The following is a 27575-nucleotide window of genomic DNA, read 5'->3' as shown; positions in this document are numbered from 1 at the left end:
TCGAGCTCAACCCTGTGAGGTAGTTTGGAGTTGTTCCAGTGATTCAGCCAAGCCCAGGATCCTGCTGGAGCTCCGGGTGCGCCTCAGCTCGGCCTCGTTTAAAAAGCTAAAGAGAGCAGTAAAAAAAAAACCCTCCAACCAGTCACTGCTGTCAGTTCCGCGTGAAAAGCAGGCAGCTCTCCACATAACACGGCAGTTCAGATGTCAGGCAGGGTGATGGATATGCCCATTAGCCGTCGAGTGGCTCCTGTGGACGATAAGTGATTGTGGTCGCGCGCCGCTGAGAGCAGGTTGTTGACTAGGATCTGCAGACAGATCCGGAGCTCCTTCAGGTTTCTGTCCGAATCATGGCCGCTTTCGCTCAGAGCCATCCTCAAGCAGATGTTCTTCAAGTCCACGCTGTCCTGAGATACAAAAACAGAAAGTAAACAACGGGGGGGGACAAACAAACAAAAACAAAGAAACACATTTGACTTCAAATAAGTCACGGGTCTTACCTTGTGGCGGAGGAAACATCTCACTTCTCCAGAGAGACTTCTCATTAAATCCTGCTCTATTGATATGATCTGAGATAAAATGTCCACCAGACGAGCTAATAAACTTTCCCTGGCTCTTTCAGCTATAAGTACAGTCGTGCTGTTTGTGTTGGAGTTATTTCTAACCTTCCTGTTTGAATGAAGCTCGTGTAAAAGTTTCAGAGCCTCTGTCTGATGTTTCAGAGAGCCCATCATCTCCATCTCCATGTCCATGTCTCTCTCACAGTCTCTCACTCACACTCAGACACCTGTCCAATGAGAAAGACTCCCGATCTTCTTTCGCTTCTTTTTATTTTTTACCAGATCTGTGAGCTGAAATGTTTGATTTCTGCACAGCAGAAGTCATCTGATCTTATCCAAGTACTGTGTTGCATCCTTTAACTTCCCCGTGTTTGTTTCGAGAAGAGACGCGACTTCATGTGGTTTCATGCGGCACTCTTATCCAATCAGAGAGCTTTATTCTCATCCAATCAGAGAGCTTTATTCTCATCCACTCAATCAGAGAGCTTTATTCTCATCCAACCAGAGAGCTTTATTTTAATACACTATCGGCCTATTAAGAGTCACATGACCGGAAGTGACAGCAAGTCTGACTTGAAAAACGTTCCTGATTTTTCAGTTTTTCTAATTCAGCAAAAACCATAAATAAAATGGGGGTAAATGTCTTATCTAAAACGCTGACAGTGTCAGTGAATGGGAGTATAAAGATTGCATTTGATTGTATGTTATTAAAAATGGTATGTTAAAATATGAATGCACCCAGTATCCTGTGTGGGACAACATGGCAAAAAGAGCCTAATTCACAATACTCATTTTCACAGCACAGACTTGCTAACAGACTCTCAAAACAGCAGTGCCAATTTCTTGCCAGGGCTCAAGAATACTTGTATTGACATTAATAAATAAGCTGCTAATAAAAAAGGGGGGTTGGATGGATATTACCTTCTAATCAGCTACTTGTTCTTGTAACAATGGCCTCAGTGTTATGAAATTAGTGATGAAAAAGTATATTGATATCATTTATCACAATATCAATATATTATTACCAGTAACCTGAGGATGTGAGGTGCAAATGCAGATGTCTGAACTATGGTAGCCTACCGGAGGTAATTTAACACCTACAAAAGTAAATGAACATGTACAGTGGATATAAAAAAGTCTACACACCCCTTGTTAAAATTGTAGGGTTTTGTGATGAGTTAATTCTAAGCACAGTCACATGCCACTTTATAAAAGTGTGTGCACACTTTTGCTTGCTGTAGAACATCCATCCATCCATTTTTCATACTGCTTATCCTACACATGGTCACAGGGGAGCCTATCCCAGAAAGCTCGGGGCACAAGGCAGGAGACATCCCGGACAGGGGCGCACACACACTACGGACAATTTGGAAATGCTAATCAACCTACAACGCATGTCTTTGGACTGGGGGAGGAAACTGGAGTACCCAGAGGAAACCCTGAAACACGGGAATAATGTGTAAACTCCATGCACACAGGACAGAAAAGGGATTTGATCCCCAACCCTGGAGGTGCGAGGCAAACGTTCTAACCACTAAGCCACAGTAAACCCCTGCTATATAACGTTAAAGGTGGAAAAATATCTGACAATATATATCTTTGTTTCATTATTATTACATCACAAAACCCCTACAATTTTACCTTTTTATATCCACTGTACAAAGGGAAAATGGATACTGATTCCTACAAGCTACTTGTTGCTGTAACAATTAGCATTACAGGGTGTCCCAAAAGTCTCCATACATTGGGGAATTTTTTTTTTTATTTTTATTTTTATTTTATTTTTTTAAACAATTATATTTACAAAACATCCTCTACATGATTGCTCTTTCTTTGTAAATTCACACAGAACTGTCTCCCACTCATGATGAACTCCTGCTAACACATCTGGTGTTATGCATGTGATTGCATGTCCACCGTAGCCTTGCAACAACTTCCTGTTCCAGCCATGAAAATGATTTTAATACATTCTTTTGTCAAAAACATTCTTAAAAGCTATCTGAAACAAATACAGAATAGAAACCAAGTTTGAAAACATTTCTAAGACATTTAGCTAAAAATGTATGGAGACTTTTGGGACACCCGGTAGTTTATTCAGGTTATGTGGGCTTCATATTGAAAGCCAGCTGCTTTGCTTCCTGACTGTATACAATCTTCTACATGTTGATCAAACCCAGTATGGTAAATATAGTCAAACAACACATAGAATTAACATACAGATTTGAAATAAATTAGATGAAATGACACCAGTTCCTATCGCTTACTGAAATCTTTAATTTATTTGGTACAGAACACAAAAAGTGGGGAAATGCTGTGATTTTAATTACTATCATTAATTTATTATTCTACACAATCTCCATAACAATCCTCAAAACTTCTCAAGGAGGATGTTTTCACACACATTTGGAATCTTTGTATAAGAAACACTCCTTGTGTTTTTCCTCCTCCACACGTGCCTCACATTGAGGCCATTGTTCACAGAGCATATTTTGGTAAAACAGCAGAATTTAATTAGTCTTCATGAGTAAATGTCCAGGATGTAAGGCTATTGAATAAAACAGCAGTGCTTTAAAATAAAACTTTAGTAGATAAATAATCTCAGTCTCGCCACACTGTACACTAGCTCCAGTGTCAAGTGATAACCACGACTATAGCAACAAATGATCGGTCTCTTGGGCTGAATATCCTAGAATATAACAAGAGAAAGTGTCACAATTGTGGTATTTGTGGTTTTAAAAAACAAAAAAAAAACAAACAAAAAAACTTAAATTCTCAATGGTCTACTGTAACGCTCACTAGCAAAATTTTTACATCATGCAGGATTTGCACAATGAAAGCCAATTGTACAAATTTAATGCAAATGAGCATATACAGTGCACACAAGTTCTAATAACAATTTTTTTTAAAAATCATAAAATCAACACATTATACATAAAAACCTGCATGACCAAAATCCACTCAGGCTTGTGGTAGATGTTTTTTTTTTTCTATATGAACACAAACAACAAAAAAAAGATGCACTATTATTCTGTTAAGTCCCAGATGGACCTTGGTGGTATAAAAGTTGATCTCCATGAGCAGGTGAAAGATAACTGGTAGAATGCAGGTAAAGCCGGTGTAAATCTGTTCATCTCATTTAGCAAAACTGAACACCAAGTTAACTCACCAATCTATGAAGCCATGTTGTGCAGCGTTGTGTTGAGTCTTCATTTCAAAAACCCTATTTGCCAATGATTATATAGTGAACAGTCGAACAATTACAGAATGAACCTTTAGACAATTATAACTTGTGAAAATGCTTGAAAAAGGAAGGTAATTGAGTAACATTGAAATTTTCCTCCACCAAACCACCCATGAGCCAAATGGTTCATTACTATTGTTAAACTGCAATAGGAAATATATTGGGGAATGCTCAGGAGGACATCCTGATATTTATTTACAACTCGACACAGCCCAAAAACAAATAAACAAACAAACAAAACCATGTTGATCATCCAAACTCCATGATGAGTTCCAATCGCATGTGTTACAAAGCCATTTGTCACAGTGAGTAAACTACAGAAACTGAAGACCTTGGTCCATTTGTCCCTCATCCAAGTTCACATTGTTGTTAAGTTTAGCTTAAAAATAACCGTCGAAATGTTGACAATGGTCTGTGTAATTCTTTTCATGGCATTTTCAACATTTTAACATGCACCAACTAAATCTGTTGTTTAGTCACATTTCTTCAGGCAGTCCTTGTCATCTTAAAACAGAAGTGGTCTTAACAGAAGTGGATTGAACATGAAATGGGAACGCACTCCTCAGTTACCCACAATGTGGTGATTCAAAGAGACAATGAGGCACCAGACTGATTCACTTTTCATTTGTAGCACTGTTCTTGACCCCATGTTTGAAATTTGAACTCCATGGTTATTCTAACTACAATCACGGAGTCTTCGGACTATGATGTAGTGGCTTGGATGTCACCTGTGCTTAGCTGGCCTCAAACAACATGCTCAGTATTTAAAAAAAAAATCAGTCCAGGTTGTAGTAAGTAAAATTAGAGTTTAGCTTTTGACCAAAACTTTGATGTGATTGTGTCGTATCATTTCACAGCTTGAGTTATAACAGCTGGACAGTGGGAGCGCTGCAGAGCCGTGCACAGGGGTTATATAGACGTTATGGACCAGAAGTGGGCGGTACCCAGGTATAGGGCTGAAACGGAAACATGCCACAGTACATGGCTCTGTAGAAACCTTTAAGGAAATTGGTCCTGAACTAGTGAGAGACTAAGCTAAGCAGGAGAGGACGGAGCTGCCACGTCCAGTCTCGGTCAACCGCCAGAGTCCAGGCTGCCGAGGGAAATGATAATCTCAAATGCTTTCACACTTTGTTCGTTTTAATGATCATCATAATTAATAAGTATTACTCTAGTTTATAAACTTATAGTTATCTACATTCCCCAACCCACCCCCACATGCTTCAATGCCATGTTGATATTTTTATTACTTTTTTTTTTTTCCCCACTTGTTTTTTTTTCTTCGTTAAAAAGGAGGGCGACTGCACAGACGGGCGAATCCGTGCTCTAGCACTGAAAATGAGCGATACAGTGCCCGAGGGCAGTCAGATCAGCTGAAAGTTCTAGTTTTCTTTCTTGGATTCAGCGTTTCCATAACTGGAGCCTGTTTTGTTCACCTCCGTCACACCGATGAGACGGCGCACAGCTATAGAAGCTAGAAAACACACAGAAACCAGTTAGGGATGAAACAAATAATCACAGGAATTATTCATACATGAACACGTAGCCTACTGGGTCATATTGGATCCGTGCTTGGTTTTTCCACAAAATACATCCACATCAACATTCTACATTAAAAGAAGATATACTTCTGTTGAACTGACATTTATTTCAAAATCTAACTTGATTAAAATTGGAAGTAGCAAATAAAGTTTGAGTGAACATGAAAACTGTCCATGGAAATATAAAATAACTTTCTTCAGCATGCTCCCATAATTAACAAAATCATGGAAACTTCAAAAATCAAAGCTTTGGGGCTGACTATTTTATCTGTAAAAACCTCACTGCTTGGAATTCATAGAAATTTTTTATGACACCGGGTTACTTTTCTTTCATTGCAGTTACTTATCAAGCCTCTACTGTTACGTACATGAATCAGCCATAAGATTAAAACCAGCCGCCTAATATACTGTCTAGGTCCCCCTTGTGCCTCCAAAACAGCTCTGATCTTTCAAGGCATGGACTCCACAAGCAAGCAAGCAAGGTGTGCTGTGGTATCTGGCACCAAGATCCTTTCAGTCCTGTAAGTTGCGAGGTGGGGTCTCCATGGATTGGACTTGTCCATGTCCAGCACATCCCACAGATACTCGATCAGATTGAGATCTTGGGAATTTCCTTCTTGGACCACTTGTTTTTTTTTTGTTTTTTTTAGGTACTAACCACTGCATACTGGGAACACCCCACAAAACCTGCTGTTTTGGAGACACTGACTACGTTTACATGGACAGCAGTAATCTAAATATTGACCTTATTCTGAATAAGACAATATTGTGATCAAGGTGTTTACATGAGCCGCTTTTAGAATATTCCTTTCATGTTCCCGTTTGACATGTTATAGAACATAGTTCAACAGCACACGTCATTACGTCCCCGCGCCATGCCGTCTAACGTTCCCTCCAGAATTTCACGTATCGACATACAGTTGGTCTTCGTTATGGTACTGTATACAGTTTTGGGTGTTTTTATTAAAAATTTTTTACAAACACTTCAAGTGCGGTTAATTATTTGTCATGCTGTACGTGCAAATAGACGACTGCTTGAAACCGTGGGCTGCGTCCCAAACCTCGTACTTACCTTCTATATAGTAGCCGAGATACATGTATTTCGTCTACTACAGGCCTATAGTAGGCAAGTACACGGTTTGGGACGCAGCCATACTCTCTTTTTTACTGTAAAACGGTTGAGCACTGCCATGTGTGTACGTGTCCTGTTGCAAATTGAGGTGAAAACTCTCACACCACATTAATAATGTGATTAAGGTGTGTACATGTCTGTAATACACATCGATAATGCGACTAAAACAGGAATACTCCACATGTCTTAATTCCATTAGAGTTTACTTCGAGTATGACCTTAATCGGATTAAGGTAATTAAAAACTGCTGTTTACATGGTAGTGTCTTAATCAGAGTATCGTCTTAATCAGGTTAATATTGGATTATTGATGTCCATGTAAACGTACTGACTCTCATGCAGTCGTCTAGCCATTATTATTTGGCCCTTGTCAATGTCACTCAGATCCTTACACTTTAGTATCCATCAGTGGTTTTAATGTTATGGCTGATCGGTGTATTTCCACTTGTCTTCAGTAAAGAAGTTATAGAGACGAATCACTATCTATCCATTAGTTCAATTCAAAATCATTATGTATAGCATGTTCAGCAATAGACAATGTCACAAAACAGCTTTAGAGAAATCTGGATATAGATTTAGATCCATAATGAGCAAGCCAGAGGTTCGACTGGCAAGGAAAAACTCCCTGAGAAAACATCTCACAAAGAAACCTTAAGATGAACCAGGCTCAAAAGTGAACTATACTCTTCTGGGTGATCTCAGATTACCAGTGCGATTATAAAATCATTACCCTTCCACATTTGTAGAAAATAAGATCAAACAGTACTAAGCATGTTGAAAGGATGTTCAGTGTCAGCATCACAGACTTTCTGATTACAACAGCAGTTCTTACTCTATTAGTCCTCGGGATAATATTCATATCCAAAGTTAAAATGCAAAATCATTGGTAGCCAGGGAAAAGGAAAATAATCATGACTGATTCATCATCATTGAAACATACTTGGACTAGATAAATAAAAAAATAAGAAGTAAAAAGTATGTTTACTTGTGAGAGCACAAGTATTAGTTTTTTTGGTTGTGCAAATGTACAAGTACAAATGGCCTGAAATTATACTTAAGTATATGATCAAAGTACAACTTAAGCATTTTCCACCTTTACAAAAGACATAAAATGATTTTATACATGAGTACTGACCAATAATGAGGAAGATCATGAAGCTGATGATGAGGAGTGGTGAGCCGCTGACGAGCACGTCCCAGGCGAAGTTAATGAGTGGAGAGAGAAGCAGCGTCGCCCAGAACAGGAAGTTGAGCAGGGTCCATAACCGGCGTTTGGGCTTGATAGTGGGTCCTGGGAAACGCCCCTCCTTGAAATAGAACTCTTGCAATTCATCCTATAACCAACAACGAAACACATATGATGTGGAGAGACAATCTACATGATCACATTAGCAAAGTCAGTCATATCATCTGTTAGTGATTTAATTTTTTTTAACGCCATGCCAGCATCAAGGCTTATATTCATAGCAGGAGCAAGGTAATAAATAAATAAGTCAATACAAATAAATACAAACAAATAAACACAAATGGCTAAATAGACAAACAAATTTAAAAAAATCAACATCATTAAATAGGAGGCATTTTAAACAGTAAAAAAGGATCTAAAAGTAGAAAATATTCCAGATCATGCAAATTAAGAATTGATATAGGTTATAATTTGGGAAAATTATGCTAAAATTCATTCTGGTGATTCTGGTGACTTTATGAAATACCTATTTGAAATACCTTACTGAATAGGAGCTTCGTCTGATTACAAGTCATATCATATGGATGCATTTCCACAGTCAACAACATACCAAGCTATTTATTTTATTTTTTTAAAGATCTCTGTGACAGCTAAGTCACTGTAAACTGGGAATCTATCAGCAGCTTCAAAAATTCCAGCTCTTGATACTTGTGCCTTTTGCTGCTTTAATATACACTTTTTATTTACAGTTTACCCAGTGATGGCAATTAAATAAGGAAACGGTTTACAAGTGTTCCATTACATATCTAGATCTTTGTTTTTATGAGCTTTATTATCCTCTCTCAGACTCTAGTGGGACCCTAAATGAGTGCTTTATTAAAATGTGAGTGCACTTGTTTGGTGAGGCGGTCATTGTAAATCTACTGTAAACCTAGATTTGTGTTACATGTGGCACTGGGCAGTTTTCATCTCAACTGTAATACAAACATGTGTTATGTACCTAATTAGAGTGCGCCAGTCGGCCATTTCCACTTACATCCAGATTTGGTTCCAATAACATGAGGGGGGAAAAAATGTCAAAGATTTTTCTTGTACTAATTTCTGTCTTAGATTTCTCTTGGTCTCAAATGATGGAGTATTAAACGTGAGCCCACTTCTTGAAGTTTAAACAGAACATTAATACAGGGTGTTCAAAGGGCTTCACAGATTGTGAAAAAAAGCAAAAATGTGCAAAGCACAAAAGGTTCCCTGTCAGCATACATCCCCCTGTTTTGTCAGACAAACGTCTGTGTCAGTGTATTTGTTCAATCTTTAACTTCCTGTTTTGTTCCCCACATTTTAATAATCTGGCTGGGGGCTGGATGTGCATTGACTAATAACTGGTGCTGACACAAATCGGGACATTTGGAGAGAATTTTGCTGAGACTGACATCCTTTATTCACAAGTCAGATGACTGAAAGCTAAGCTAATATGCTGTGAGTACTTGTTACACTTGTCACGATTCACACGCTTCTCAGGGTCACTGTGACACTAAATGCTCCTTGCACTCGTGTCAGATTTTTCAACAGCTGGATTTAAGGCCGTTCATTTATAATGGATTCAATATGATCGTAAATACAACCGGTAGGCCTCTTATGATAATTGCTTTTATTGGATGACGTATTGTCCCAGAAATAATTGCAATAAATGATATTATTGTCATTTTAAGACCATTTTACGCCACTGATATAATGATAATATAACAGCATGATAGAATAATGCAAGTATGACCTTTCAAAGAGCAATGAACAATTTTAATATAAGACACTGGAATTGAAATGTCGAAAAATTGTGTTTGACAAAAATATGCTTTAATTTTAGTCAATATTTTGTCAGGTCATATTTAATAATTTTACTCTGACTAAAATGGCATAGCATATTAGAATATTCGTCAACGGCATTTTAGTTGACGAGAAAATGCAGACATTAAATCAAATATTCACACATTTTAACTTAAACATGTATCAACAAAAACTTGTGAAAACTGCCCTTGTTGTGAAAACCTGAATCCGTAAAATAATAACATTACAACGAGTACACTATTATTGCACATTATTGTGAATTCTTTATGCTTTAGTTCTTCACTGTCCACGTTTCAGTGAACTGTAACAGAAGGAGCGTATTCACGGCATGACTCACCGTTCTGCCTAGCACCTAACTTAAGCTCAATTTCACTTGTGCATTCTCATCATTTTGTGCAGAAGCGAGTTGTAATATTAGGTTTATGTTGTGTATATGTGTGATTAATCTCATACGTGTATAGGATGTGCTCAGGTGAGTTAATTAACCTGCTATTAAAGCGCTTCAGTTTACTGCTGTTCATTCACTGTTTAGCTTCAGATCACGCAGCTTAAGCGAGTCAATCCCCGACATTATCGATTACGGATTATTTGAAACACTAGAACCATTCTTTCTAGAATTTTCTTCGTCCAAAAAAATAAAACATTGTTAGTGCATTGTTAATATCTTGAGTCATGAAAAAAAAAATAATAATCAGTGCTAGTGCTTGCTACGCATCTTAAAGTTTTTGCAATTGAATGTGTATTTTTATCTTAAATTCAATGAATATTGGAAATCTGAATCAGATGAGATGAAAGAAGTCGCGCGAATGGCTAAAATGTTGTTGATGTTCATTCTTATGTAAACAAACACACGTCAACACAACAGGCGATATCGAGGTTAGCAAAAATGATTGAGGTCGCGTCCACATATCGTACGATAAACAAAATAAAACAACCAGTGAGAAACATCATGGTCCAGTACGAGTTGAGTGGGAACACATGCATGCATGTATGCATGCACACACACACACACACACACACACACACACACACACACACACACACACCTAGAAACATGTTAGAGAGAATTAGAGAGAATCTAACCTTTTCCTGATAGAGCTTGTGAAGCCAGTTAGCACACTCCTTCTCATCATCGGGGATCTCCTCGACTGGGAAACGCCTGTTAGGCAAAACACAAGACACCAGTCAGAGCTGCAGACCACAACACTAGAGGGCAGTGTTACTGCAGACAAGGAGATGAAGCACTTGACGTGTTCAGGAAGGTCAAATCCATTAGAGACATTGCTAAATATGTCTGTTCTATAAAAGATATGGCTAACTGAACAGTCATTACACGTCAAGTCTTGATTTTTTATAGGTTCAAATTGCTGTGTATATTTTGCCTCAATCCTATTTTCTATGTTAATTAAATATGTTAAGTATGGACCTGATAATATGTACACCATTGTGGAACTCCACAAACATCCCCAAATATTCATATTGTTAAAAAAAAAAAATCAAAAAAACAATAACACAGGTGATCATACAAACATGATCACCTGAAATGACTTCTTTTATCGGTGGTACATATTCCACTTACGAATACCAATAATGGTTCACAGTCAGGAGGTATTTTTATCTTTGTGCTCATGTGGCAGCTGTTTGTCTGGGTTAAATCGCTCCCTTGGTTGTTAAATGGAAACTATGAGTTGTTTGCTCGAAACTGCCTGCTGTGGGTACAAGTCAAAAATATGCAATCAAGTCAAGATGCTAATAGTCAGTCTGTTATATTTGACATATGATGCTCCCTAAACTACTTTTTAACTACGTTCACCAGCCACTTTAATATGCAATTATCCAAAACAGCCAATCATGTGGCAACAGCGCAGTGCATAAAGTCATGCAGATACAGGTCAAGAGCTTCAAATGTAATGCTCAAGTCAAACATCAGGGAAGAACAGGATTCTGAGGTTACTGTGGGCACAGACTCGCCGAAACTATAGAGGGGGGAATCTCCTGGTCTGTTTTGGTGGCATATTTATAGTCTATTTGTGTTCATATTTAGCATTTAAATGACTAACGCTCAATTACTCTGAAAGAGTTGCAGATATTTAGAAGAATATGAACTGGTTGAATTTTAAATGCTAAAATATTAAATGACAAAGTGTTATATTCCCAAATAATTGTGATAATATGGTTTCAATACTAAGCAAAATAAGCATCATCATTTTGGTCAATAGTGCGCATTTACCACTGCTGAGCTTTTGCTTGAAATACTTCTGTGCAAAAATGAGTCATGACTAAGCACTTGTACCTTCAGTGGACAGAAAATATCTCGTCATTATATGCACAGAACACACACGGGGTCCATGGTAACATCGTTCCCAACACCTGACCCAACTAATCAGCCAATTACCTGTCTCAAGGTAGGCGTTGTAGCAGACAAAACGTTAAAATGTACAGGACCACAGTTGGAAACCACCATTTCTAAAGAGTGTGGACTCACCGGACTCTCATGTCGGCTCTGTACTTCTTGCCGTTGATGATGCCTAGCAGTGTGGGGTTCTCCTTATCTTTAAAATTCAGTGTGACGTCGTATACAGCTGTGACTGAAAAGCAAGCCGAGGTTATAGCTAAAGGTCACCACAGAATTAAAATTAATACATATGAGACAGAGCACTCTCACAGACCTGTTCCCTTCAGGCACTGCAGTGTGGTGGTGAAGCCCTTGGTACGTGGCAATAGGTGGTATTTGAGTTTGGGGAGACCTTTACTCTCAGCCACCTGCATGCTGATCTCGTGCTTTTTCTCCGTAAACCGTGTTCCCTCACAGTACAGCAGGAACTGTAGGAATGAACATCACACCACAAACAACAGACAATGATACACTGGACAGACCCTAAAAGATCTAGTAACTTGGTAATCACACAAAATGCCTGGTCACCCGATTTATTTCAGAAACTACAATGTCTCATTACTTCCTCCTTCTCCCAGATTCCCTTTAGTTATGTTTCAGGTTTGGGGGATGAATTTGGAGCTACGGGATACGAGACACAATCTGCAAGATTCCTAAAAATCGGAGCAAAAGTCAATGTGCTACTTTGTGCTGTTGAAGGATGTGCAGGAAGTCAGTCTACATCACATATCGCTCATAATAGAGATAAAAGCAGTAAGGTTCTGTCAATAATGAAAATTCCAACAAAAAATTTTGATGTACTGATAAACATTTGTTGGTGATTGTTTTGTTACTGGTCAAGAACTACAGACAAAAACATCACTGCCATCAAAGAAGAAAAAAAAGGAGGTAAGGACCCTGGTTCACACCACACTGGGACAACTAATAACTCAACTTCCGGCGACATGACTACGTACTCGCGTTGTACAACCTCACCAAAAATTTAAAACTTAAAAATAGTTTCGTTTTATACGTCATATAATTTTGTAAGCTTAATCACATGCATTTCTGTCCTGGTTCTTCAAGCAACATTGTAGGCTAGCCAGTGGATTAATTAAATTAAAAAAAAATCATTAAACAAAAGGTTTTTAGACTCAAACAAACCGTATATAGAACGTCAAAATCGCTAACATAAGTAATCATTTGAGAGCTACAACTATAACAAGCTGCTCATGTTTGTAGAAGAAGTTGGCTGAGAGTTCATCCCCCATTTATTTCGAGCCGAGAGGCTTTGGAAAGCGTGACGTCATTTCAGGGAACATAGTGAGCATCAATGCTCCCTGGTTTTTGTGGTGCATTGTGGGATTTTTCAGGGAGTGAACGTTCCAACTGCACTGGAAGGTTTTTTGCGCTTGAGACAGCCCTTAAAAAGGCCGACTCCCTGATCAGTGCCCTGACTACTGAACTAGGGAGCTGATTGAGACTCCTCAGTGGACAACATTTAAAAAGACGGTGGTCCTAAAAATGGTCCTGAAGAGACTTTAGGGAAGGTATTGAGTTCTTAACACAGATTTAGCCTACCTACATACAGTATTATATTCAAGTGACTTCCTTATAATCAATGTGCAGCACTTTCTGCAATTAAAAGAATAGGCAAGAGTGACTGTTTCACTTTTAATACAATTCTCAACAATACCATATACCACATGTAGTTCAGCCTTGAGGATTATAGCCTAATTTCTTGAACACACTCACCCACATGTACTCGGGATAATCCTTGAGTTGACTGAGCCCATTAAACACCGTATCCCTGTCCTCCTCCCACTTTCTCTTGCAGAACACGATCTCCAGGAAGTACCAGGTCCAGCCAATCAGAGGAACTTTCAGCAGCTCACGTTTCGCCAGCACCTTGGAACTCTGGGATAAATGGAAAGAAAAGTAGATTGTTTTTCATTTTTGTCCTTTTCTCAAGAAGCTCTCCAGAATTTCTATGTTGAGTTGTCATAATAATAAATGGTCACAACATCAGTCATGAAAAAGAGAAAACACTAGTGTTGTATTAGCTTTAGGGCAGAAAATAAGGAGCTATGAGCATTTTGAACCGTAGTGTCTTGGGTCATTCCGAATAATCCATATTTTTCCCAAATCTTAATTTCCATACCTTTCCTGACCTAGAAGTATTCTTAACTCCAGTCATGGAGACCCCCTACCCTGCACAGTCTGACCTTTTCTCTGCTGCAAAACACGGGATCCAACTAATCAGCTAATTACTTAGCCCTCGAAGTAAGCTTAATAATGAAATGAACCAGGTGTGTTGATGGTAGGGAACCCTTCAAACTGTTCCCATGACTGCGGCACTAAGAACCTATATTAAATGCTATATTAAACTATATTAAGTCAATACACAGTGTATCAATGAAAGAGAACTAATGAGGCCCATTAGCTCATTTATGTATATTAACTGGGGCTCATTACATTAATTAGCATTCTTGTGTACGAGATGCAAATTCTTGGTGTACTCACCCCCAGCACACCGTATCTTTCGCACATGGTCCAGCCGCATAGGAAATCGATTTCGTAGTTGTGGTTGAGGATGATGATGACGTGCTCTTTTCCGAACTGATCCACTGTGGCCTGGTCTGTATAGAGCATGCATTCCGTTCCTGACCACCACTCTAAAAGCATTACCAACTCTGTGTGTGTGTGTGTGTGTGAGAGAGAGATAGAGATAGAGAGAGAGAGAGAGAGAGAGAGAGAGAGAGAGAGAATCCATTAATGTTAGCTCACGGTTATAGTCTCCAGTTCTGTAGACACCATATGCATTGGTTTTAGAGGTTCCCATTCTCACACACCTTTTTAAAGATAAGCTGGATGATGTACATTTATAAATACAATATTCCATGTCAGTGGGTTTAGTATGCACACAATGAACATTCTTGTATTACTACTGGACTTTTTACAGTGCCCTCCACTAATATTGGAGGTAAATTGGTAAATATGAGCAAAGAAGGTTGTGAAAAATTGTCTTTATTATTTAACCTTTTGGGGGTTTTTTTTGTTAAAAAAAATTCACAAAAATACTCTGCTCTCATGAATATGAAACAACTGCAAACACAACACAGGTTTTAAATATAGGTGTGCAACAATTATTTGCACCCTTTTAGTCGATACTTTGTGCTACCTCCCTTTGATAACAGCTCTGAGTCTTCTCCTATAATACCTGATGAGGTTGGAGAATACATGGCAAGGGATCTGAGACCATTCCTCCATACAGAATCTCTCCAGATCCTTCAAATTTCGAGGTCCACGCTGGTGGACTCTCCTCTTCAGTTCACCCCACAGGTTTTTTATGGGTTTCAAGTCAGGGGACTGGGATGGCCATGGCAGGACTTTGATTTTGTGGTCAGTAAACCATTTTTGTGTTGATTTTGATTTATGTTTTGGATCATTGTCCTGCTGGAAGATCCAACCACGGCCCATTTTGCGCTTTCTGGCAGAGGCAGTCAGGCTTTCATTTATTAAATGTTGATATTTGATGGTCAATGATGCCACATACCCCAACAAAATGTCCAGGTCCTCTGGCAGATAAACAGCCCCAAAGACACCCAATTCCAGGTTGATTCAGAATATTTAATTACTTAATTATTGTCCTGATGGAGGAAATGGGCATTTTCAAGAGACCCTTTGTCTGGTTTGTGGCACACACACACAAAATACTCACGGCTCCATAATGAATAGGACATGCGGGTGTTGATCCTGCGGTAGAGCTGCTTGTTGAATGGCCAAAGCACGCAGGTACACAGCTGAATGAAGTTGATGATGAGGCCGCTGACCACGAATACGAAGCCGATGAGGAGCTGCAGGATGAACTGGCTCTTCAGCCAGGCCAACACACCCATGACGGACAAGCCCTCGCCTCACACACACATACACGCACACCTGTGGCAAGAGACAGACAGTGTGTTTATTTGTAGCAGAACCAACGGCCTACACTGGGTATGTGAATGCAATGCAAAAAGGCATTCATATCTCAAAACCAATATGTAAACAAGCAAATGTGGAATCACTGCATAGTGAGGCGTGTGGCTGTGATTGAATTTGCTTGTCACTCAGTGTATTTCTGAACCACGCCCTAATGTGGTGCACTATTTTGAGACTTTTGTGACTAATAATGCTATTTTATGAGTAGCTTCTGAAAACATAATGTAGAATAACCAGCACACTGCTGAAATCTCACAACGCACTGCAAAAAAAAAAAAAAATTGTCCAAGCAATCTACAGTACCCATAATGCAACTGTGGTAACACATTTGATTTTAGCCTCTTTTCCAATCAGGGGTGTACATGAGGAGGAGCTTTCTGAATTAACAGGCAGATGCCTTCTTGTACTGACTGGTTAGATAACGATGGTCCACGTTATTCATACGTACATGAATTAACATAATATAATGTAACGTAAAGTAAAGTAAGGGTTGCTGGTCTTAACACAATGTGCAAATTGTGAAAAAGGTGATTTCACTGAGTAATAATAATAATGGCAGACCGTGATCAAATTTCCGGTCACGAGCTACATAGCGTAGTATATAGGGTCAAGCAAGACCGACGCCGTCAATTACAATTTTAGGAAGAAGCTGTGCTATGTCTAAAATGAGGAAGCATGCACTTTATGTTGTGTTGCTGCAAACAAATTTTCCCTCCAGGGAGTGGGTGGTGTAGAAGAATAGACACAAAACTTACCACAACGGGTTCTTCCTGCTTACAGTCCTCTTTTACACGGCCCGTCGCTCAACACCACAGACCTGCAAGAGAAAACAAGAGAAAAAGTTCACTATCGGTGTGACCTACGTACCCCACAACCCACACCTTTTCGTATGCACCAGTCCTGTGGTTACACAAGGACACGAACCTTGATAAACATGTGTGTATATCTCCAGACAGATCACTGCCCATTGACTATTTTTACCTTGTAGCTGTCCTGACATGCCTCAGTGACTCCAGTCCTATGACAGCATATCAGTTTGAATGGACAGTGGCAGTGTACTTAGCTCTTAACTCAGTGCTTTTCTTCTTCAAAAGGACACAAAACTGTTCGAAAGTGCCGTTCTGCTCGTACAACTTCTCTATCTGAGCTTGAAAATCCACTAGGACGTTGAGGAACGTTTGCAAAGGGGTGCCCCAGGCTATAGCACTGTTCTCCCTTTCTCTCCCTCTCTCTCTCTCACACACACACACACTTATCTAGGTGAAAGTTCGTGCACTTCATACAAATTCTCCCATGCCTTTCGTTCCAGCGCTGTCTCTCAGACATGCTATTTTCCCTTGCAAATATTGCATATCACACAATCCTCAAAGTCCTGCTTTCTATTTTACCTCCATTGCTTCAGGTTTCTTCAATCAAAGCTGAATATTGCCGCTTTAAGAACACAGTGTGGACAATGCACAAAACTGTTTGACCGCAAGTAATCCTACAGCCTTGGATGCAAAAAGACCCGTCACCTAGTTATTTCCTCCTTTTGCCATGGTTACGCGATTGAGAGTTCAACGTGTGGGGAAAAAAAAGAAGGAACGTTTGTTCACAAATCATGCCGCAAACACTTCGTCTTCACACGTGGGACAGCCTGGTAAACTGATTGCCCTCCTTTTGCATCACAAATCCAAATATTGACGCAATGCTGGTGTCCGATGTCGCTCGAACAAACATTATGTATGTTTTTCTGACTTGGGTAATCATTCCTTTAATGCAAAAATACAGAGTAAGAAGCAAAAATATCGTCTTCTGATTTCATACATCATATGAAGCAAAAGCTTGTAACATGGCAGGTAACACGAGATTACTTGAGAAAAAGAAATGATAAATCCTGCAGGTATATGATTAATCACAAAAGCAAACCAGCAAGGACATGTTCCTAAACCAGAACATGAATCATTCCTTAGACAAAGACAGAATGAATGTTAAAAAGGGGTGTTGGGAGGAAAAGAGAGAAGACGCTAAACTCACTAGTATTTCCAGAATGCTACTGCTTCAGTCTGCAAATTCTGGAGAACTGCCTACGCGTGTATGAATGTGAAGCAGAACCACGATTTAGGGGAAGCTAAGGTAAAGAAAAAGCAACACTGTATACAAAATCATTTTATTATAATGAAAAGAAGTATTAACACTAGAGACCAACCGATGTATTGGCCAATAACGGCAATTTTTCACACCATCGGCCGATAGTTTAAAAACATCCGATGATCAGGGCCGATTATATCCTGTCAATCAGAAGAGGGCGGGAAAACAAGTCGATTTCGTGCTGTGTGTAAAGATGATGTCTCTTGTGTGGAATGAAGACAAAACTGCAGTTTGTAAGCTCTGCACCGCAAAGATTTTACACCAACGCTGCAGCAGTGAAGCGGGAGTTTCTACGTTGAGTCTACATCCCCCCCCCCCCACCGCGCTGCTCGCACTGAATTAAAGGGCCAGTACACCGTTGAAAGATTTAAATGAAGATAAGCTGACAAAATTTGAGTAAAGTGTTTTCTGCTTATGAGACCAGTTACTGTGAAACAACTTGTTGAAATAGAGTGTTTATTTGCATTTCTTTCAGAATTGTAGAATTAATTATTATTCATTTAAAAGAAGGCATAAAAGGCCGAACTATCGGTATCAGTTGATATCACTCTGAATAATCGGTTATCACATTGGCAGAGAAATTTAGTATCGGTGCATCTCTAATTAACACTGCAATCGAATCACTTCAATTTGTTATCAATTCCTGATAAAGCTTTTTGCATTTCAAATATATTTAGTATACAATGGTGCTTATTTTACAAGATTAAATCACTCCTCACCAGCATGTACTGTTTCTTTTCTGTCATCAGTTTTACCAAAAGGACACTCCAGAGGTTTTGCTTGCTGTGAAAAATGAAAGGAATGTTTGTATTGGTCGGTTTTGAACAGGATGACACTTGGCCACACCCACGGTTCGCTCAAGTTCAAGCAGTCTCTGTGGTGAAAACATTATATTTATATGTATATACAAAATCATACGATGAGTGCAAAATATCTTTTAATGTCTTTATATGCTCTTAATCAAACATGTAATCTGATTATCAGAAGACTGTGTTTACAGGAGCCAGTCAATAATCTGATTTCTTTGACGTGTGAGCCAATACAGATGTCTTCTAATCCATCCATTTGTAAAGTATGAATCAACGTAACATCCATGTACCATAAACTGAGTTGAATGACCCAATAACTGGAATAAAATGTTGAAATTTAATAACAGTTTTAATCTGATATAGTATGCTATTTACTATATGTTAGCATTTGAATACCCTTAACTAGCTAGTCACATGTTCAACAGGGTATATGATTATTAAATATTTTTTGTTTTATTGTTAAGTGATGTAGGCTTCTTAGTCTTTTCCTTTCCACAGCATCACTAGCCATAAAATACTAAATGAGAAATATTGCACAAGGTAGGGGATTCATTAAAACTGAACTATATCAATAGGACTGTTACCCAAATCCCTTTCTGAATGCTAGTAGAAGTTAGCTAGCCAAACACCAGCTAACAATTTCCCCCCTCACACGTTACAGTAATTCAACATACAGGCGTTGAATTGTAAGCGTTTTGCAGAATTGTCCACCAGGCTTGCTGGAATTTTTGACCAATCTTCCATGCAATATTCTTTCAGTTGCAAGATGTTTGAGGGGTTTCTTGCATGTACTGCCCGTTTCACAACCCCCCACAACATTTCAATGGGATTCAAATCCGGGCTTTGACTAGGCCTTTCCATAACCCTCTATTTCTTCTTTTTGAACCATTCCTTGATGGATATGCTAGTGTGCTTAGGATCATTATCCTGTTGAAAAGTCCACTTTCGGTTCAACTTCAACTTCGGACAGATGGCCTCTCATTATCTTCAAGCACTCTTTGATATGATGCAGAATTCATAGTTGAATCAATGAATACAAGCTGTCCAGTCCCTGAGGCAGTGAAGCAACCCCAAACCATAACATTTCCATCACCGTGCTTCACAGTTGGTATGAGGTGCTTTTCCTGAAAAGCTGTCTTTGGTCTGCGCCAAACAGGTCTGCTTTTACTGTAGCCAAAAAACTCCATCTTTGATTCGTTTGTCCAGAGCACATAATTCCAAAGGCCTGGTCTTTCCCTAAATGCTAATTGGCAAACTGTAGTCTTGCAAAGGCTCACATGCAGGTCAAATTTGTGTAATCTCTTTCTGATTGTAGAAGCACGCAATTCGACACCAACAGCTGTAAGACTTACTAGCAGATCCTGTGATGAAATTCTGGTATCCTTGGAGAATTCTTTTGGCATCAGACAGTCTGCTCTTGGGCTGAGTTTGCTGGGACGGCCAGTCCTGGACAAATTGGCATTTGAAATCTGTGCCATTTGTACAGTATTTTCCTTACAGTGGAATGTAATTTCAAATAATTTGGAGATCTTTTTAAATCCATGCCCAGCCACACAAGCATCCACAACCTTTTTTTCTGAAGTCACTCAATCTTGAGCACCTGATTCTAATTTTATGGATTTGAAGGTGCGATAAATATATGGGTGTACTTATTTTTCCCTATGACTGACCTGTTTTTTTGTTAATTAAAATTACTACAAAATGTTAATTTCATGTGTCATTTGATAAAGTATATCAGCTTTATTAATAGGCACTGTTTCAAAGAGGATCAAATGTTTGCTTGTCCAAATATGTCAAAAAAAGCCAATAATTTCATGGGGTGTACTTATTTTTTCACATGGCTGCACATACTAACTAGTCTGCAGTTTTGAATCTTGTGTTGTTGTTACAGCAATTACAATGCACATTACACCTCAAAAGAGGACCTCTGCCCAACCTAAGCTATACACTGATACGTCTGGCCAAAGGCCATTGTGTAACTGGAGAGTGTAGCCTGCCTGTTTAATAGTCTATGACCTGTCTGACAAAAGAGCCAAAAAAAATATGAGAAAAGGAAACACAGGATTCTCTTTTCTTTTTTAAAGAGGTAAAGATAGCGAGCGAAAGGGAGATTAGACATAAAGCGATAAACCCGCTTATGAGAAAACAGCTGCCATGCTTGCCTCGTCTCTTAGCTCTGGGTCGTCTCAAACAAAAACACAACAAGATGGCCACCTGAAAGTCTGCAGTGGCCATCTTTCAAAATCAAAATTCTGAACGCTGCTCGATATAGCCTTGAACATTCTCTTGAAAAAGAGAAAAACTCTCTTGCAAGAACTGTCTAGCTACAACATCCACAAAATATATTACAGATATTTTTTAAAAAAAAACTAAGTGTTTTCTGAACACACACAAGAGCCAATTTCAAGTATTTATACAACAAACTTAGATACAACATACAAAAAACTTTAAGCAGAACTTACCAGTAGGCGTAGTAGGCCACCGCCATGACCACTAACGCCCCACAGATCCCTGTGAAGATCATCACAGTCCCCTGGTTCAACATCTTCGCCTTGGGTTTTTACCCACAAGTAATACCGTGTGAAAAATCGAAGAACCCGGAAAACTTCGGTTGTCAAAAAGGCTAGAAAGATTCAAATAAACGCCCCGGCATTTACCTCAGAAATGTTTCCTCAGCGATTCATAAAAACCCACAAGGTCAGAGGAAAAAGAGGGCCATCCACTACCTGGCTGGCTAACATGCCATCCTAATGTTAATCCCGATGTAAGCGATTATGATGATGACAGCAAGAACAAATCGAGATCTCATAAACTTGAGGACGCGCCACATTAACCTGCGTCAGCACAAACCGAGGGGATTGAGATCGTCAGGGCTGCGAGGCAAGAGAATGTCCATTAGCCACCACCACAAAATGCTAATTATCTTCCACACACACTCTCAGCTAGCAATTTGCTAGCCAAAGGTAAGAGTTTCAGTAAAGTGGACTTGACAAAGGGAATGTCTTTTTCAAAAAGACAGAAACACTGCGCCTCGACTTTGTTAATCCGCTCTGGATTGGATTAGCAGTGATTAGTGCTCTGGAGCAGCACCCTGGATAAGTCACATCCCATCAACATCAAACTAAAACAGGGCTGGAACTTCATAGCCACTCTTCTTGAATGATGCCAGGATCACTCAAAGCAAAGATGGTAACAGGGACATAAAATGTTTGTTCACTTAAGTTGCTAGTTATTTAGCCCGACAGAAGATATGCTATTTTGTTCAGTCTGTGGATCAAAGCACCAAGCCCTCGATCCACTTTAGACATTCATCTCTGAATACAGAACAAAGTAGCACAGTAATTCTCCAGTTTTTATTAATACACTCCACTCATCACATCCCTCTCTCAACTTTCCCCCGTAGCCTTCTCCAAGCTGAATACAGATCACTACAAGCAATGACGAAATCAATAAAGTAGTTTTTTCAAAGTTTCATCCACTCCCCTCACCCCCATCAAAGGATGGAAACAAACCTCATGGTTTTAAAAAGAGTGAAGTCAGTGGTCACCAACCTTCTTCCTGAGATCTATCTTCCTGCAGGTTTCACCTCCAACCAAAATCTAACACACCTGTTTTAGTTGAACAAGACCTTCTTAAGGCAATGATTAGATGGTCATATGTTCATGATTCCGGTTGGAGCTAAAGTCTTCATTAAGAAATCTTACATTAATCTTCAGAGTTTAGTTCATGTGTTAATGTTAATTTGAGTAATGTGTTTTCTGTTTATGAGACCAGTTACTGTGAAACAACTTGTTGAAATGGAGAGAATAAAGTTTTTATTTGCATTTCTTTCAGAATTGTGGAATTAATTATTATTCATTTAAATGAAGGCATAAAAGGCAGAACTATCGGTATCGGCCAATATCACTCTGAATAATCGGTTATCGGTATCGGCTGAGAAGTTTAGTATCGGGCCATCTCTAGTTGTAAGCCTTATTGACTGGTAACTTGAAGTGAAAACTCGCAGCCTAAAAGCCGAGTATAAATAATGTTAATAGAACCAGGAAGTGCTGTTAATATGATAAACAGCATCTGGATGAGTGAAAAGTTTGGAAATAAAAAGCTCTAAAGGCTTCACATATTTGCCTTATTGTGTCAGCAATGAGTTAATGTTTCTTTTTCTATAATCAGTCTAAGTGTTAAAATGCAGATATATCCACTTGGAACCCTGTTCCTGGAGATCTGCCTTAACTTACTTAATGTTATTAATTCATATTAACATTGACTGAATTCTAAAAAACCTCCTGTTAGGCTCACATTCACTCACCACAAACACAAGCATTTCTACTTCATCATTAAACATCAAACTGGTAATATATAATATCAACTTTTTTATATATCAACATTAACTGGATACGAAATAGACTACTCTACAAATATATTTTTCTGTGCTATGTATACACTTTTTTGTCAACTTATCTTCATTTAAATCTTTCAACAGTGTACTGGTGCTTAAATTCAGCGCAAGCAGTGAGGCAAAAAAAATTTGACTCAACGCTGAAACTCCCGCTTCACTGCTGCAGAGACATCATCTTTACACACAGCACGAAATCAATGTGTTTTCCCGCCCTCTTTTAATTGACAGGATATAAAATATCAGGATATATCGGCCCTGATTATCGGATGTTTTGCATGAAAAATTGTCGATACCAATTATTGGCCGATACATCGGTGCATCTCTACTTACAACTATCTAAATTACAACTTTGACATAAATTGATAGTAATCTCCACTACTGTCATGTGATTTATAAAAACAATCCAGGGACCTCCTGGATATACTGTACATCACGGACCCCACTTTGAGAACCATGGCACTGTGGGACCCTGACAACAAGAAATTAAAACAAGCATGTAAGACACTGCAAAACTGAGGACCCACATTAAAACCAGTCTTGGACATAAGTCTTCCTCATACTAATCAACAGGAGTATCAAATATGATATCTAGCACTCATGACAGATATCCAGGGCAGGAATAATGTAAAAGAAGGCCAAATATCCACAACTGAAAGTATCCTAAAGCTATGCAGAGGATATGAAAGAAGTTCAAGGTTAGCAAAAAAGTGGAAATATAAATTACAATTATTTATACCACATTCAGAAAGAGAGATACAAATTGTGTTGCTGTTTGTGATAATGGAGGACCATCTGTGAAACCCGACACTCTCAGGTTTCTTCATCTTCTTTATTTTGTCCAGTAGGATTAATCTGTCAGCAAAACCAGCTCTCGGAGACATAAATGGCTTATTGTGTTTCCAGTTTACCTTCTACCATAATGCCTGGAACAGTGAATACATTCAGGTGGTTTGTTCTGGTCTCTTTAGGAACAAAGGCTGAATCCAAGCATGTTTATGACACTGGGAATGAGGACAAGTGCAAATTATTCAGGGTGCTCTTTGGACAGATGGTCATACACGTGCCTCGTGGCTTTTTTCCCCCACCGACTAATAACTCAGCTTCTTTAAGGACTTTTTCAAACATATTATTAGCCGTCTTCATTTTCCCTATTACGCTGAAAGGATTACAGAAATGTAGCAAAAGGCAACTCAGGACAAGCAAACAAGACAGCTTGAATAGCAAAAGGTTTAAAGCGCCATCAATCCCAAATATTCACAATCGACCACAATACAAGAATCTCAGCGGGGGTGTAAGCAAAACATTTGACCTGCATACAAGCAACAAGATACAAACAACAGTGTAAGCTCAAAGAAGCGCCGCTCTATAAGCAGCGACTCGAGGTCAGATCTCAAAACTGCTTGTAATACACTTTGTAACAGACTCAGACCCAGCTGGGCGATCTTTTGGGAGCTGAGAATCAGCAGCGATCCTGTAGTCAGATATGTTCTTGAACAATAAGTGTACTGTAATAGGGTTAGGTTTTATTACCTCAGCCACTAATAAGGATTATCACCGACGTTGAGGTCATGTTTCTGAGGCTGTTCACAGCTCTGTATTGCCTGATCACCTGATCACCTGATTTCAGTGTCTACATAGTGAACACATCCATATAAAACAAAGACAAACTCACTCAGGGAATCTTAGGACTGCAGGACACATTTATTTTATAAACATGGTCCATAAAATTCTATTTAAATATTAGGTACATAATATTTATTTAGTCCTACATTATAGATTTTAAACAAATAAAAACAGCACTTTTTTGTACAACATGCACCTGAATTTAGCTTCTTGAGCTTTAGATTAGAAATAACCAATTCCTATATTTTTATTGTGTCCTTTCAACCACTTTGAACTCAGTCGCTTAAGATCCTCACTGTAATGACTGTCATGCCCAATCTTTTTGCGTTTCTGCATGATACAGTAATTAAAAAGATTAGAGCTGAGGATATCAGATGTTATGCAATATTTTTACCAATACTGACACCCTCTTAGTAACTGAGCCAAATCTCTACAATCTTCCACCACCAAGTAATGCAACACATCAGAGGCCCAACGATGGTGTGCTTTGAAACAAGATGTGTGAAAGATGTTTTGTGTCAGGCAACGTCACACACATTCACCTTGTGAAACGTGTCAGTGTGTCAGATAGGAAAATGTGTAAAAATTTGATCCAGTAGTGATTCAGTGTTTCAGACCAGCATCACCCTAACACTTGTACTCAGTAACGGATTGGTACATTCCTAATTACAAAAACTGATCATAGTTGATGGTGATCTCCACTGTTAACGTGATAAAAAAAAACAAAAACGGCTATACGTCACAGACCACCGGAAGTCTGCAGCCTACTCTGAGAACCACAGACTTACAAACAGAAAAGAAAAAAAACCCCAAACAAACGTCCCATACATTGGAATGTATTAAAGAAGAAAAAAAAGTAAAAGATGGTCAGGACACACTGATAGTGAGATTTTGACCTCTGTGGATTAAGTGAACTAGCCCTTACTTCATCAGTGCATAAAGAAAAATGCATCTGTCCAGCTCTCTCACCTCCTCTGCTCACGCACAAAGCTTCAACTTTCATACTAATGCTGTTGTCAAGGCCAGCATGCTCGTAGATCACCAACTAGCCAAGCCAAACCTCAGAGTCGTCACTCAGCAGTACAGAGTCATACAGCTTTGACTCTGATGTTTCTCATTAAAGCGCACCTATTATATAGTTTTGAAACGTGCCTAATTATGTTTTAAAGGTCTCATACAACAGCTTTACATGCATCAAAGGTCAAAAAACACTTTAATGTGCTCATCATTTAAATTGCAGCATTATCTTTTCCCCTAAGTGTCAGAAACGACTCGTTCAATGATCCGTTCTAAAAGATTCACTCTAACCTCCTCCTTTCAGAGGACATACACTGCTCTGATTGGTCAGATGTCCCAGTCTGTTGTGATTGGTCTACCGCTGTCAGCGAGCAGCCAATGAAGACCAGAGGCGGGGCTTTTGTTACAAACCTAGGATGGTTAGTACCGGAAGTAAGTCTGGAATTACTAGCGACCCGTTTCAGTTGTTCAGAATCAGTTCCTTCTTTTGGGAGTCAATAACTCTGTTTGACGTGCGCTTTGATTTTTGAAACTTTGCAGACTTTTTACATTCACAAACAGTGACGTAACACACTACATGAAAGGTAATATTTGAAAAACTTAACTTTTTTCAAATATAAACTGCACTTTAATATGCAGAATGTCGCTGGAAAATGGTGAGCTGTTAGGAACTAATAGTGAAACCTGGACTGGTTATCCGTTATGTCTAACCAAGCTCAATAAAAAAAATTCTCTCTCCTATTTAAACATCCCACCATGACGTCAGAGGAGCACACAACCTCTAACCTCTCACAGGAATAACACAAAAACAACACCACCCAACAAATTAACATCAGAACTGCTTTACACATCACAAATATTACAACAAAAACACATTTAATGTGCTTCATGGTGGAGTTTTCCTTTAAGTGCACAGAGCGATGTTATTTTCTATCTTATAATACGAACCAGAACACTACACAGAAATGAACTCGTAATAGTTTAAGTATACCTGTTTATTCAAATGAACCAAAGTAAACTGAACAACACCACGCCCCTTGCCGCGTAGCCACGCCCATTCCGTATATGCACTATAGTAACCTGGCCATCGCGCGACATTGACGCGCAGATCAAACGAGGTCGGTATGATGGAGCGGCCACGCTGGGCTTGTTTATACCAGCGCGTTTACACCAAAATTACCCAGAATAAATACGTATATATGTTTTAATGGTGCCACTGCACAACTAACAGCAGTGTTCATTCCGCAGACACGTCATTTAGCATACTGCTAGCTATAAGCCGTTAGATGCTCCTGCTGCAGTAGCTAGTAAAGGTTTAACACTCTGCCCAGGCGTTATTAAGCATTTATTAACCATCAGACCACCAAACGGAACATATCTGCAATGCAAAGATGAAAAAAAACATCGCAATGTTGTATATTACCTGGAGCCCATCAGGCCAAGGTTTCAGCCCCAGGTAAGTAAAATAAATAAATAAAATGCTTTAATCAGTTTCCGGCATGTTCACTATCACTCACTAGGATGCCCCGACTATAACTGAACAACAACTACGAATATAAATATTAAAATTTAATTACCCGTCTCCCCAAGCGGACAAGTTCTCATATCAGGAGTTCTGAGCCGAAATTCCGTGTTTTCTTTTCCAAATCCTGCGAAATACCACCCCTGACCTGAGCAGGACTGTCACTGGTGTGTTTGGATGATCGCTCACTCTTTGTCCGTTAGCGGCAGATCACTCGTCACCACC

General features: G+C 39.1%; 2 protein-coding genes across 3 annotated transcripts in view; both read right to left on the bottom strand.

Annotated features, from left to right (window-relative positions):
• dleu7 (deleted in lymphocytic leukemia 7) overlaps positions 1–1052 on the bottom strand; it is a 2533-nt gene extending 1481 nt beyond the window's left edge. The window contains exons 1-2 of the mRNA XM_053615569.1: positions 498–1052; positions 1–404 (exon numbers count right to left, since the gene is read on the bottom strand). The exon at positions 1–404 is cut by the window's left edge and continues 1481 nt beyond it. Of these exons, the coding sequence (XP_053471544.1) occupies positions 198–404; positions 498–749 (459 nt within the window). The 5' untranslated portion in view covers positions 750–1052 and the 3' untranslated portion in view covers positions 1–197. The remainder of the gene's footprint in view (positions 405–497) is intronic.
• A 1761-nt stretch (positions 1053–2813) lies between these two features.
• Positions 2814–27575, bottom strand: agpat3 (1-acylglycerol-3-phosphate O-acyltransferase 3). 2 transcript variants are annotated; one of them, XM_053615500.1, is made up of 10 exons: positions 27406–27575; positions 16609–16670; positions 15594–15811; positions 14396–14565; positions 13628–13789; positions 12168–12321; positions 11984–12086; positions 10582–10657; positions 7606–7804; positions 2814–5272 (listed from the first exon to the last, which is right to left on the bottom strand). In XM_053615500.1, exons 3-10 carry the CDS (start codon positions 15769–15771, stop codon positions 5181–5183), a joined length of 1134 nt encoding a protein of 377 aa, XP_053471475.1. In that variant the 5' UTR covers positions 15772–15811; positions 16609–16670; positions 27406–27575; the 3' UTR covers positions 2814–5180. The 2 variants fall into 2 exon arrangements, with proteins under 2 accessions (XP_053471475.1, XP_053471476.1); XM_053615501.1 differs by lacking the exon at positions 27406–27575 and adding an exon at positions 16835–17009.

This window comes from Ictalurus furcatus, chromosome 26, assembly GCF_023375685.1.
Source record: "Ictalurus furcatus strain D&B chromosome 26, Billie_1.0, whole genome shotgun sequence".
Lineage (NCBI taxonomy): Eukaryota > Metazoa > Chordata > Actinopteri > Siluriformes > Ictaluridae > Ictalurus > Ictalurus furcatus.
Note: the sequence above shows the minus strand (reverse complement) of the source record. Positions and strands in the feature narration are given on the sequence as shown.